At 60.9% G+C, this 14,033-nt stretch overlaps 1 protein-coding gene across 1 annotated transcript in view; it reads right to left on the bottom strand.

Annotated features, from left to right (window-relative positions):
* The window catches only part of NECTIN1 (nectin cell adhesion molecule 1), a 64,936-nt gene that overhangs the window by 17,136 nt on the left and 33,767 nt on the right, over positions 1–14,033 (bottom strand). Inside the window, exon 2 of the mRNA XM_040631126.1 lies at positions 483–833. Within this exon, the coding sequence (XP_040487060.1) occupies positions 483–833 (351 nt within the window). The remainder of the gene's footprint in view (positions 1–482; positions 834–14,033) is intronic.

Here is a 14,033-nt window from a genome sequence, read left to right as displayed (position 1 = left end):
CCCCCCCCCCCGCCCCCCCGGCCATCCTCGCCTCTCGGCTGTGCTGTGCCCGACCCCTCCCAGCACTTCTCCCGGGGACTGCTTCACGTCTAACCCACGTCCTGCCTGCTCCACGGCTGGTACCGGCTTCCGTCAACCCCCCTCATCTGTGCCCTGGCTCTTTGTTCTGCTCAAGGCAAGCGGCTCACGCGGCTCTTCTTACCGTGGTGTCTGCACCTTCTGCCTGCTTCCTGGTCACCCACAAAGCCCCCAGGCGGGGCTCCGACCTGAATCCTGATCCTCGGCTCTGTCCGCAGCTAAGCCCCGCCCCCCCCAGCTCTGCGCAGCCTGGCTGGAAGGGACCGGAGGCGCCGTGCCTGGAGCGCTGGGAGCCTGCCGCCCCAAGGAGAGGGTCCGGGGCCACGGAGGCACACGGCGAGGATGGCCAAGCCCGGGCCCCAGGCCCCTGCGCAGGCAGGGAGGGAGGGCTCGCGCCCGCTTACCCATCACGGTGAGGTTGAGCTGGCTCTCTCGATTGCCCGCGGGGAAGGTGGCGAACTCGCAGATGTAGACCCCCTCGTCGTCCAGCTCCAGGCGGGAGAGGCGGATGGTGCCGTCGGTGAAGGAGGGCCGCAGGAACTCCACGCGCTCGCGGTAGGGCGCCAGCACCGACACGCCCATGGCTGGGTTGTAGATGGCCACGTTCTGCTTGGAGCCGTTGGTGGCCTTCTGCCACGTGACCTGGGTGATCTTCACGCCGGGCAGCGGGTTGGCGAAGCTGCAGTGCAGCACCACGTCCGTGCCGACGAAGCCGTACATGGAGTCGTTCACCTGCACCACCTGCGCGTGCGGCCCTGCTCAAGGGAGACGCGGGGGGCGGTCAGCGCCACGCACGCCCCCCGGCCCCCGGGGCGCCCTCCGCTCTCGCGAGCAGCACCGCTCTTCTCACGCGGGGCATAAACACAGTGATTGCTCGTAATAAAATCACTCTGGGCGATGCTGAAAAATACCGAGACGAAAACGGCAGCGCCCGGGATCCTGCCACTCAGAAATACCACTGATAATCTCGTAGGACGACCCTCTTCTACCCCTTCTCTCTGCATTATTTCTATTTCTCTGCACGACCATCTTTTCCTCACACAGTCAGAATCATACAGGGTACACATTGTTCCGCAAGCTGCCTTTTCACGGGGGTACGTGGTGGGTTCCGCCTCATGGCGGTCAACACACGCCCCCACCCTTGTTGCTGGTGAGGAGGGTCGAGTGCACTGCTTTCCTGGGAGCCACCAACCACGTCACCTTCCTGGGCCTCAGTCCCCTTCTGGCAAATGGGGCATAAAATCCAGTCCTCCGCCTCACGGGGTTGCTAGGAGAACCAAATGGGACTAAGGAGAAAGTGTGTCAGGAGACAGGAAGCGCTGCCCACATGCTCACGGTGGCCGCCATCATGGCCACCCCCACAGGTTTTCTCCTTTAAGGCTGAGTGCCCACGCCCTGGGGAAGGGGGGGGGCGGACACTGGCTCCGTCCCTCTCACCCAGCCAGGCGGGGAGAAGTTGGTGCTGTGCAAGGCTCCTGGCTACCTTCAAAATCTAGTCTTGGCACTCGACATCCCCCTCATCTGTGCCCTGCCTCTTTGTCCACATCTCTCCACACAAGATGCCTCAACCACATCAGACTGGGCCCCTCCTCAGAACACGCCATGTTTCATGTTCCCCTCCTCCTTCTCTCCCTCCTAACACTCCTAGACTCTTGCTCATGCAGTTCCCTAGAAGGCCCTAGAAGTGGATCTCCCACTCAGGCCACCTTCTTTGGGAAGCTGCACAGACCTTCCCCACCACCTGCGTTACAGATATTCTGCCTTGGAATGTGGTCGTTCATGCCTTGACTTCTCCACCAGAGTGGGATCTGTGTCTTTCCCATCGCCGCATCGCCAGTGCCCGGCCCAGCGTCAGGCACACAGTAGGTGCTCAGTAGATACTGGTTGCCACACAAATTGCAACGGAACCCATGAGAATAGAGATTTGCAAGAAGGAGGGAGCGATCAGTGGCATCGGATGAATGAATCGATTCCCCCTAGTCTCCTCACCGATGGCTTTATTCCCACTAGAATGGCTTGTTTGAGCTTCGCCCACACCCTGAACCCGGGGCAGCCATCCCCTCCGGCGGGTCTCCCCGGGGCTCATTCCCGAGGTCTGTTACTGGCCGTGCCTCCATACACTTCATGTTGTCACATCCTTACGGCACTCAATTTATTGAGCGCCATCAATAATATCAATATCAGGCCCTGGACTGACTCTGAGGCAGGGGGATGACCTCGATGGTCCCCCAAAGGAGCCTGGGGGTCAAGACTAGAAACTTGGGGCTATTTGCCCCTGCATGAGACACAAGAGCAGGGCACACTCCTCTGAGCACTTGGAAGACCGTGGCAGGTGAAAGCTGCTGTCCCCAACCCCTCCTGGGGGTACAGGCATGTCTTCTAGGTCCCTGCAGTATCCTCCGTGTTTGGCATACAGTAAGTACTCAAAAATGCTTGCTGAATAAACAGGTCTTTGGGCCCTTCGAGCCAGGCCCTTGCCATGATCTGGAAGCTTCCCTGATGCTCCCGCATCACATGCCTGTTCACATCCACACAGACCCTTCAAGGCCCAACTGGGGTACCCCGCCCCTCCCCCTCCCGCTGTCCCCTGGGCCGGTCTGTGGGGTTCTGACGTGTCCCTGGGCAGACAGCACTGTGGGTTGGCTCAAGTCCAATGGAGGAAGCATCCATCAGGGAGTCAGGAGAGTTGGGTTCTGCTCAGCACCATCTCGAGCTGGGCCAGTCACGTCCCCCTCCTGAGCCCTATTTTCCTCCTCTATAAGGGAGCAGGCTGGGCTCCCTTCTGCCTGTGTCGGATTCCCTGAACACAGTCCAGCCCCGCTGGGGCCCCACCCCAGACAGAGTCCCACGGTGAGGTCAGTGGGCCAGACAGCCCAGCGCTCCTGCTGACTGGCCAGTTGGCAAGCAGCTAGGCCCTAGGCCTTCCCAGAAGGGTAAGTGGGTGCTCCCTCCCCCACTCCCCAGCCTTCACTCACCAACCTGCTGGAGGGTGCCCAGCAGCTGAGATAATGGGGGTATAATTGGGGAACTTTCACCGCACAAAGCCAGAAAACAGGAAAAGCCAGTTGGGAGGGCTCAGGCCATAGGTTGGGGGTGGGGGTTGGGGTATGGGCACCTGGAACCGTCTTAGGATTAGGGCCCGGGCACCGTGGGGCCCACCGCGGGACACGGCCCACCCGCCGGCCTCGACCCCATCTCCTGTCACTCCTCTGCAGGTGTGGGGCCAGGCAGGGTTCAGCGCCTGGCACACACGCTGCCATTCACGTGCCGCGTCTTCAGCAGTGACCTCACCCTCCAGAGCTGTGAATGCCAGGAGGGAAGATCGCGGAGAGCGGCCTGGGCGTGGGGGCGGGGCAGGCGCTGCAAGGGGCTGGGGCGCCCCAGCGGCCCTGTCCTGTCCATCAGTGCCTAACCAGATCGAGGCAGCCCTCTCCCCCACGGTGTCTGTTTTGGGGTTAAGGCCCCGCTCACTGTGCAGAAAGCCCTTCTCTGGGCTCTTGTCCCTTTTGCCCTAGTGACGAGTGGGCAGGCTGGAGTGGGGGAGGACCCCCAAGGAGCAGGCGGACTCATTTTGATGTTGGCCTCTCTGTCCACAGTCCACTGGGCACAAGGGAGCTCTTGGGGTATGGGGTTTGGGGTCACTCCCTGCCCCCACAGTTCTGGAACTGGGAGGGGCTGGGGACACCTGCAAGGTCTGAAGACCCTCACTTCGCCCTCCACCCCACTCCAGGCTTAGGGACCCAAAACCCCAGCTTCTGGCTTGGGGCTGCCACTCTTGGCCCGAGGATGCACGGTTGGGCAGATGTCCCTCGTTCTTTAGATCGGGCAGACTGGGAGGCCTTCGGAGAGGGGCGCGCACCTCCTGTGAGCGGCCAGCAGGCTCGGAGTGCTGCAGTGAATGGGGCAGTGGGCATCTCCACTGAAAAGGCAGAGAAAGGGCTGGATCAGGGCAGTAACCCAGGAAGAGGGCCCTCCTCTGTGCAGGAAGACGTGGACCATAAGCCTCATCTGGAAGGCCCGGGAGAGGGGCAGAAACAGGACGACAGGCCTGTCCAAGCTTTTCCACCAACTGCTCTGGCCCCGATGATCTGGAAGTTGACACTCGTGTCTCTCTGACACCGCCTGAGCTCCTCCCACCCTCTAAAGGGTTGTCCCATCTCCTCCCCGCTTTGGGCAGTAGGGGGGCTCGTGAAGAGCCAGACAGCGAGGCTTTGCCTTCTCCCTCTGTCACGTCCGAGCTGTGAAACTTTGGGCAAATGACTTGACCTCTGTGTGCCTCAGTTTGCACTTCTGTAAAATGGGCCCAACAGTGGTACCTATCCCATGCAGCTGTTCTCAGGATTAAATGAGCACACGTGAAACTAGAGAGCTTAGCACGCTTCGGACAGAATTACACGTGGGGTAAATGGCAGTAGCCATCATCATCATCACCTCCTTCCTCATCATCTGTATCCCTTCGCTCTCCTGGCCTGTGTGTCTAGTGCGTTTCCCAGTGTGGGTCCCCCCCGGCTCCCAGCAGACTGAATCCCTGAGTGAGAGGGAAGGCACGGGTTCGACCTCGGGCGGAGCTGACCGCATCACGGCTCGCAGCCCAGCCCGCTGACTTTCTCTGGTGCCCCAGGCCATCCGGGCTGCTGTCCTTCCTCACAGGCCCGATCTTACACGAGAAGCTGGGGCTGTCCCAGATGTGGGAACCAGGACCACTAGAACGGCAGCATCCTGGAGGCTCGATGGACCACGTGATGCATCATTTTACCGGGGAGGAGTCCAGGGTCCCAAGGGGTTGGGTCCCTTGCTTGGGGATGCAGAAGAGAAACATCCAGCCCGGTGCTCTTCCCACTCTGCCCTTTTACAAGGGACGCCCATTCTCAATCTAACTCCCCAGGGCACCATTCTGGGTGGTGTCCCTCCCGGAATGTGATCTCAGAGTCTCTCTTGTTCCTTTTGATCAATGGCAGGAATACGGTTACAAAATGCAGCCACAGTGCCTGCAGGCCACCCTGCACTGGGCTTTGTGGGGGCCAGGGGTGAAGCCCAGTGGGAGCTTGGGGGAGGGCGTCTGCAGGACGTACAGAGCAGGAGGGAGCCAGAGAGGTGGGAGAGAAGGGTAGCGAGATCCTGGGAAACCTCTGCCCTCAGCAGAGAGGTTTCTGTATCCCAGGGATATCAAGGAATGTGTTTTCCATCTCCTGACCTCAAGCACCACCTATATTCTCCCCGACCATCCTATGAGCCCCATGGTCTGGGACCCGTGCGCGAGTGCCTCGGTTTCCCCATTAGAGCTCAGGCTGGGCAGTTTGGATTGCCTTCGTGGCTTCCCAGAAGTGCTGAGCCAACAAGGCAGGCGTTGGGCCGGCCTCCGAGACGTCAGGGACCTGCAAAAGCCCCGAGCTCAGCAACAAAACACAAAGGCTCCTCAGTTGTGGTCGACAAACCTGCTCCCAGGGCCCGGCCCGCCTGCCCTGCCCGCGGAGCTAATCCGAGGCTGAGGCCATGGGTTCCCACGCAGTGGGGTGTGGCCCAGAAGCGGGGGCACTCTGCTCCCCAGACCCACCTGGAGCAGCTTCCCTTCCCACCCTTTGAAACTTCAGACCCCTCTCTCCCTGGCCAGGCAGGCTGGGACTGGGCCCATGGGGGCGGGTGAAGGGGAGGACACAGGTAAAGGAGGGGTTCTGGGATTTCTGGCACAGACCACCTCTTCTGTCCCCCACCCCTCTCCTGAGACCCTGCCTGGGTACCCTCAGTCGGGTGGACAGCAGGGGCAGACCTGGCCTGGAGGAAACGGGGGGCACATTGGGGGAGGAGCACTGGGCTCCTTTCCCAGAGCTTCTCTGACACCCAAATCCTTCGGGATCCGTCTCTAGGGCTTTCCAGGGATCTCCTTCCCCACCACCACCCCAAAACCGAAAGGAAGAGGACATCCGGTTAGAAACCAGCTTAGTGGTAAATGAGAATGACTCACCTATGGGGGGGGGGGAATAGGGCCTCCAGCCGATACCCTGCTGAGTCAGCACAGTGACCTAAAGGTTACAGGGCCCCTCCTCCCAGCCAGCTACTTCCCCAAAGGTCAACTCCCAGGGCTGGCCAGATCCTCACTTTCTGATGCCAAGGCCAACCCACCTGGGGGAGAGGCTGGCAAGGAAGAGGGTATGATCAGGAGGGAATCCCCTTTCTAGGGTCCCCTCCTCTGGGAAGGTTTTGCCAATCAGTGTCGCCCAGACCCAGTCGTTCTGCCAGCAAGAACCCACATGAGCCGGGTTCTCACTGAGGTCCTTTGAACTTGTCCTGTCTCGTATCTATGCCCCAGGCAGGTTTCCCCATTATTCGGGAGCTCCCTAGAGCCCAGGCTGCCATCTCCACTCTTCAGACTCCCCTCTGCGCCCAGGACGGGGTCCAGGGTGACCCAGGTCAGAGGGCTCAGTGAGGACCCAGAAGCAGCAGCTGACCCAGTCCTTGTCCCCAAACCCCTAAGGCACCCCTCACTGAGGCCCCCGCCTCCCACACCGCAGGTACTCTGCCCCGTGGGAGTGGGCCCCGGGGGACTCTCTCTGGGAGCAGTGCCTGCTGGGATGGCTCCAGGAGTCCTGGGGCCTCGAGTCCCTGCTGCATCCACCTTGCCCGCAGAGGTGATAACATCCCATGATCCCACAGTCAGGGGCTAATTGCTACTGTCCAAACCCAGGCGCCTCCGCCCCTCATTTGGGGTCACAGAAACTGCCGATGTTTTCCTCTTGGCTCATGCCCCCCCCCGCCCCCAACTCCCGACACAGAGCTGGTTAATGATGGGCTGTGGGGCTGGCGCCGGAGCCCTGGGCGGGCTAGTGTGGTGCGTGGGAGAGGAGGGGGCGCGGCAGCCTGGGAAAAGCCCCGAGAAGGAGCCCCGTATCTTCCAGACAGGCTGGGCCGGCCCGCTCCCCAGAGCGGCGTGGAAGCCCCGGGGTTGTGGTGGCGGTGGTGGGGGCCGTTCTGGCAAGTCCCATCTCTCTCCGAAACCTGGCAGGACAGGTTGGGGGACAGGATGAATCAGGGAGTGGGGTTTTGCCTTCTCCCGCCGAGGAGCAAGTGGCTGGGTCCACAGGCCTGCTTCCTGTTGGCTGCCCCATCCCCAAGGCCCAGGGCAGGGCCAGTCCCGAGCAGCCCCTGACTCCACCTGGACATCCCAGGAACAGAGAGCCCCTCTCAGTGCTACCCCTCCCCCAGCTAGCCTTCAGACTCTATCTGTTGGCTGTCTCTGGACTGCGGACCCTGCACTTGTCACATTTCCTCTGGCCAGGTGGTGGGGAGGAGGGGTACGTAGTGGAGATCAGGAGAGGACGTCTCTGGCCCCTACTACTTGGTCACATTTTTCTATATGGCCTAAGGTAGGCAGTTCCCACCCCTGGCCTCAGCGTCCTTTTCTGTAAAACCAGAGTGGTGGATCCCATGACCCTGGAAGATGATACTTTGGACATCACCTGTCTGGTTCTCTCTGCACTGTCCTAGCTCTGCACCGTCCCTGGATCACACTCGAGAACTTTTCTATCAAGTGGCTGCTGCACCTCTGTATACTGCCCTGCTCCTCCGGGAAGACCTCCCAGATTAAGTGGAGTGCCAGGAAAATCCAGGCTGCACGGCAGCAGAGCTGGGGCATGCCCAGGGCTCTTCCACATCCATGCAGTCACAGAGCTTGACAGACGCTAGCTCCTATATGCTTTTGAGTTCCTCTTTGTCCTCCATCCCCACTGGCCCCCATCCAGACTCCCCCTAAGCCCCCTCCCATGAGCACAGTCCCTTCCGTGTCCCCCACCGCCAGCAGAGTCTCACTTCCTTATTTTCCCAACACTCCCAGGCCGGGACTCTACACGCCTCCCCCCACTCCCACGCCTTTAAGTAAACCAAACCTTTTCCTTCACACCTTTGCGCTCAGCATCTCATCCCTGCCACCGTGTCCCCTCCGCAGGCCACAGTCATCACTCACCCCAGCCCCGCTGGAGCATAACGCCGAGGCCACATACCTGCCTCCAGGCTCTCCCCCAACCCATCCACCACTTTCTAAAACATAAATCATTTTCTATTTAATATCCTTCCATGGGTTTTCTGCAGCCCTCAGGATCAAGTGCAAAGTCCTTTTGGGCTCTGGACCTCATCTTGGGCGCCAGGGCCTGCAGCCCTCTCCTCTCCCAGTGCTCTCTCTCCTGCCCCATCGAACAATACCCTGCCGAGTTACTCCCTCTGCTAAAAACCCATACCCCGCTACCTGCCCCAGTCCTCTTCACCCTTCCTGAGTGACCTTAGCCTTGATTTTAAGGAGAAGGCTTCCTGGAGCACACCCCCTCCCCCGAGGGAGGTATCCAGCACCCCGAGGGCCCCAGTACCTGGGCACACATCTGTTAGAGCAACTCCCCTCCTGAGGGCAAAGGCCAGGACTGGGCATACAGTAGGCAGAAGGGGGCCCCAGTGGTCGGTGGAGAAGGCTACGAGCCAGCTGGGGTTCCAGGCCCGGCCCAGCCATCTCCCAGGTCTGAGAACAGCTTCCTGGAAATCGCATGTTGGTCAAGGGCAGGGCCCACACAGGAGGACACGGCACGGGGTCAGAGGTAGGGCAGGAGGACAGCACTGGAAGGGGAGGCCTCATGTCTGCACCAAAGGCAAGCAGGTCAGGGCCAGAACTTTCTCCTTGACTGAAACCAGGAAGCTGCACCCCAAAAGGTACACCTCTGGCTGCCCCACAACCCCACATTCTCTGCTTGCTTCCTACTCATTGCTTCTTGGTTCCTTTCCTCTCTCCTCTGCCCCAGTTCCTAGCACACAGCCCTGCCTCCTTCCTCACTCTAGACCAAAGGTGAAAAATATTCTTCTCACCCAAGCAAGCTGCGGCTGGAGGCCCTGCTCCCAAGGTCTTAGCCCTGCGAAGCCTGCACGCCCCCCAGCTCCACACCCCTCCCGACACAGCCTGGGTTTCTCCTGGCCCAGCCCTCTGGGGCCTCGAAGCGCCCAGCTCTAAGTCTGGGGTTGACACAGGTCCCAGCTCTGCAGCCCACGCCAACCCTGTCCACCCCACTGGCACAGACGACACGTCTCCCAGCAGACACCCACGGCAGCCAGGGCTCCCCTCAGCAAGGGTGCGTCCTTAATGACACATTTCGGGGAGTGTAGGCAGCGGCCTCTTCAGAGAGCTAGTGTGGGGGTGGTAGAGGCTGGGGGCTGCCATGAAAACAGAGGGAGAATTCCCTCGGCCTCCCCAGGGGAACCTCTTAAAAGCTCGGTATCAACATATGCATTGTCTCAGTCCTGTGGGTTCTGTGCTGATGTTCACCACCTGTTTGGAAGTGGAAGTCTCTAGACCTGCCTCTTGCCAGAAGGGACTTGTCGGACCACCCCAGTGCCCGGTTCTGCCCACGCCCTGTCCGGCTCCAGGCAGCTGTCTGTACCCGAGCCCGGGGGCTGGACCTGTGCGGGGAGGGGAGAGAGGGGAGGGCATCGGGCAGGGATATCCTGCCTGCTTCCAGGGAGGCTCATTCTAAGAGGGGAGGGTTGGGCGGGAGACTGATGGGGCCGGGGTGAAGGGGACAATGGTGAGCCAGTAACTCATCCCTGAAGACTTTGAGTTCAGATGGGCCTGGGCTTGCACGTGCCGCTTACTGGCTGGGTGACTGAGCAAGCTGCATCAGCCTCTCTGTGCCTCAGTTTTGTCATGTATGAAATGGGTACAATTATAGTGCTGGTGCCTTGAGTTGATTCGTGGATTAAGTGGGATAATTCCTATAAGCTCTTAGCACAGTGCTTGGCACATAGTTCTGCTACATAACGGGTTGTATAATTACTATAGTCGCGGGGCAAGAAGCTGCCTGGAGATCAGGCAAGCTGGCTCCCATTCTGGCTCTGTCAGCCACCGGGTTATCTTGCACAAGCCCTCGCTCTGATGAGGCCGCTGTCCCGGAGCAGAGGTCCTCAACCTTGACGCTATTGACATTGAGGGCCTGATAATTCTTTGTGGTGGGGGCCGTCCTGTGTGCTGCTGGGCGGTTAGCAGGCAGGGTGCTGCCCACCCTTCCTCCGTTGTGACAACCAAAAATATCTCTAGAAATTGCCAGAAGTTCCCTGCGGGGCAAAACGGCCTGCACTGGCCTAGAGGAGAGGGTGTGCGTGAGGGATGGCAGGGCAGACCCTGCAAGCTGGGTGCAGGAGGGGGGTGGCTGGGGGCTCTCCAGAGGGCAACTGCTTTGGGTCCTGGGGTAGAGGGCCCAGAGGCGGGTCAGAGCAGGGGTGCAGGCCTTTCTGCCTAGAGAGCCTGCTGCCGGCTCTACGGGAGGGACGTGAGGTGTGTGCTCGCGGAAGGCAGGTGGAGAGGCCCAGAGGCCCCGGCGAGCCTGGAGCCGACCGCCCTGTGCTGTCAGAAAGAGGGTCATGGAGCGGCGCGTGTCCTCAGAGGCCAGAAGGGCAGGAAAGACACAGCGAGGGGAAGCGCGGCTGGGAGCCTTGGGCAGGGAGGCGGGGAGGCTGCGAAGACAAGGCCGTCTGTTCCTAAGAGCAGACACGAGGCAGGCAGCGTCTTCCTCGGGCTGGTAAACCGCTATCCTTTCGGAAGGTTCGCACCTCATTTGGTTCCTGCTTAAGTGAAATCCACAACATGTGTTCCCTGCATTAGTGGAGTGTTTGTGCTTAATTAGTGGCAAATTCTTTCATATTAAAGTCATTAAGTTTTGCCGTTTGCTCTTCTCACCCCAGGCCTGGCTCTCTTCTGTCTTTTTGCTTTTAACGCAGGCGGCCCGTTGCAGGTGGTGCGGCCTCTCGGCCTCAGGAGGCGCCGTGCACGTGCACACACACACACACGCACACACACGCATGCACGCACATGCCACCCCTCCCTGTGGCATTCGGACCCTACAACAATCAGCCCTTGTGCCCGTCCCACCCTGGGCTGGCAGGTGTCGCTTGCAGCACCCCCGTCCCCACGTCCCCATGCCAGGCTCCTCCACGTGGGCCAGCAGCTCTGCCTGGTGCCTCTGGGGGCTCCTCCTGGTGCCGTCCAGGCTTCGGGTTGTGGCCCGGGGGCACCGTGGCTAGCGGGACAGTGAGAAGCAACCATGTCACTCGGGAGGCCGCATACACGCATCCCAACGGGGACACTGGGATAGAGGCGTGGTGACTGCCTCTTGAGCACCCCCCCGCCCCCCTGGAAGGCCTGGGTCTCAGCAGTGCCTAGGGCTGAAGGCCAGGACCTCTGTGAAGATGCCCGGCACCACAGCACAGGGATAGGAGGGCGGGTCGCCCGTGATCAGGGCCCAAGACCACGTCTTCTCCACCTGCGTCTGAAGCCGTCTAAGCAGCCACCGCCCGCTGCAGGCTGCACACCTTTTCATTTTGGGGCGGCACTCGTGGGCCTGGACGCTGCCGCCGACGGCAGCCCAAGGTTCAAGTTAGACAGAACATTCCCAGGCAGGGCTGGAAGGGCCGGGTCTTCGGCGGCATCCCTTCGTGGCACAGATGATACAAGACCGGCAGCAGGCCTGACCCGAGCTCCCGGGACCCTCTCTGCAGGCTCTGCGGGCAGCACTGGGACAGGGGGCTCGGGGCCTGGGCACAGGAGGTACCGGGAAAGCCGGCAGGGAGGGTGGAGATGAGGCAGGAGCCGCTCCCCTGGCTCCGTGCCCCCTCCTCCGTGAAGCCCTTCCTGAATGTCTCAGTTGCCACGATCCAGTCCCAGCCTCCAGCAGGTCACACCTCCCACTTCGGGGCGGTCTCCATCCCCCCAGAAAGCCTTCCTTGCCACCCTCCGAGCTCTGCTGCGGCCTTCAGGCTTTCTCTGATGCCCTCCAGCCATCATTCAACCTCTTCACTGGGCACAGTCTGGGGAGCAGAGAGCGTGGTCCCAGAAACCTCGCCGGCAGGGTCTCCAGCAGGGGGAGGCAAACCCTCCGTCCTTAAGCTCCCTGGGCTGATGGGAGGACCCAAGCCCTGCGGGGGGGGGGGGGGGGTGGGAACCCCACCGGGTCTGCCTGGACTACCTCCCAGTGTCACAAATTCAGGCGACCTCTGGGTAGCATCACAACGGAAGTGAGCAGGAGCTTAGGGAAGAGGGAAGGGAGGGTCTTTCCATGGCGCTTCTCTCACCTTCAGAACCTACCTCTTTTTCAGACCCCCACGCTCAGCTCTGCTCTGGCTCGGCTGCCACCTCCCTCCCGACGCTCTCCCCAGCCCAAGGCGCAAGGGAAAATGGGATTTCTCTTCCAAAGAGAAGCCACAGGGGCTGAGTCCCTCAAACCCCTCCAACCTCTCGGATGACACCAGCTTCAGCTGCAACACCCCCCAGCTCACTGTACCCACCCCAGCGTTAACCCCGAAAGCATCCTCCCCAACCACAGTGTAAACCCCAATACGAGCCCCAGCCCAATCTCAATGTCAATGCCAACCTAGACCGCAAGACCGGGGTTATGACTCTACCCCTAGTGCCCACCTCTTCCTGGCTTTAACCACAGAAAGCAGCAGAACCCTATGTGTGGCCATCATTTCCATCCTAATCTCAGCTCACCCCAGGTCTGAACTCAGCCTCAGCTTGGCGACACCCCAGGAGGAAGGCGGTCTGGCTCAGTTTTTTTTTTTTTTCTCTACCTGATAGTCCTCCCCCTTGGGGTGGCCACAGGAAGAGAGGTGGCCAAAGGGTCCTGACATCATGTTGCAGGGAGAGGCCGGCTCAGCTTGAAGGCCTCCCCAGTGTGGGTGGTCTGCCTGTCAGGGGCACTGGGCTTCCCACACCAGCCTGTTCTTCCCCTCCCGCACCCCCGTGCCACCCACAGCAGGCCCTTGTGGACAAGTGCGGTCCCTGGAAAGCCTGCCCTGGGCTGTGCCTTTCCCCGGGGCCCCCCCCGGCGCCCAGGAGGCTGAAAGGGGTGGTGGGTGGACCCACACTTTGTAGCTTGTCTTGCTAATTCCAGCTTCAGCAGTAGGACCCACAAACAAGTCCCACAACCTTCCAGAAACCCAGCCTTCTCACCCATAAAATGGGCCTGAAGCAAGGCCGCCTCATGTGACTGGGGTGAGGATGGAGGGAGGGCGTCTGGGGTCCTCGAGGACTCGTCCTGCCTGGCCTCAATGCGCTCCCCGCCTCAGGCTGTCGCCGTGCCTTCCTCCCCTCCCTTCCCTCCTTTCTCAGCACTGAAATCATCACCCTCTTCTTGGCAAAATGCTGAGGGGGAGCAGGTCCCTGCCCTTGCCACAGCCTGTCTTCTTCCTGCCCCAGGGCGCAGGGGCATAGGGGATGAGGGGACCCAAGAGGCAGGAGTGAAAACCCCAAGCCCTGGCCATTGCTCCCAGCCCTCCCCGCTCTCCCCTGGCTCCCCCGTCAGAGTTTCAAGAGTGTGTGTGTGGGGGGGTCTTTCCTCTACTCTCCACCCCCTCCTCCTTGCCAAAGCTCTGCCCAACATGAATCTATCAGGAGCCGCACCCAGGCCCATTTCCAGCTCAGACTTGCTGGGGTTTCAGGAGTCACTGGGTAGGGGCCCGGCGTGCCAGGACCTGTTTCCGTCCTGCCTAGCAGAGACAGCGCGCACGTAGGCAGTGGGGCACAGTGCCCCGCTGCAGGGGTGCAGCCCAGCCTCCGGGCCACCTGCTGCCCCTCCCTCCCCTCTTCCCCTCTCCTTCTCGTTCTCATGTCCTGTCTGCCCTGCCCACCACACTGATCATCATGGCCCTGAAAGCGCCGGCGTGGCTGGTGGCAGAGGGGGGTGGGTGGGGGAGGGGCGGATCCGCACCTGCCACCTTCAACTGGCCCGAGACCGGGCCCATCCACTTAGCAGCAGAAGCCGGGGGTCTCACCGGCTCCCCTCCCTCCCAAGAGGAGAACGTACAGAAGGATGACGTTCCTTGAGGGACCCTTGCCCACGGATGGCAAGGGCAGTTAACGCATGTGCATAACGTATCTGTGCCAGGCCCAGGCCTGAGTGTTTACTTATATTAACTCACCTAATCCTCACAAC

The sequence above is a fragment of the Ursus maritimus genome, unplaced genomic scaffold (genome assembly GCF_017311325.1).
Source record: "Ursus maritimus isolate PB19 unplaced genomic scaffold, ASM1731132v1 scaffold_16, whole genome shotgun sequence".
NCBI classification, from domain to species: Eukaryota; Metazoa; Chordata; class Mammalia; order Carnivora; family Ursidae; genus Ursus; species Ursus maritimus.
Note: the sequence above shows the minus strand (reverse complement) of the source record. Positions and strands in the feature narration are given on the sequence as shown.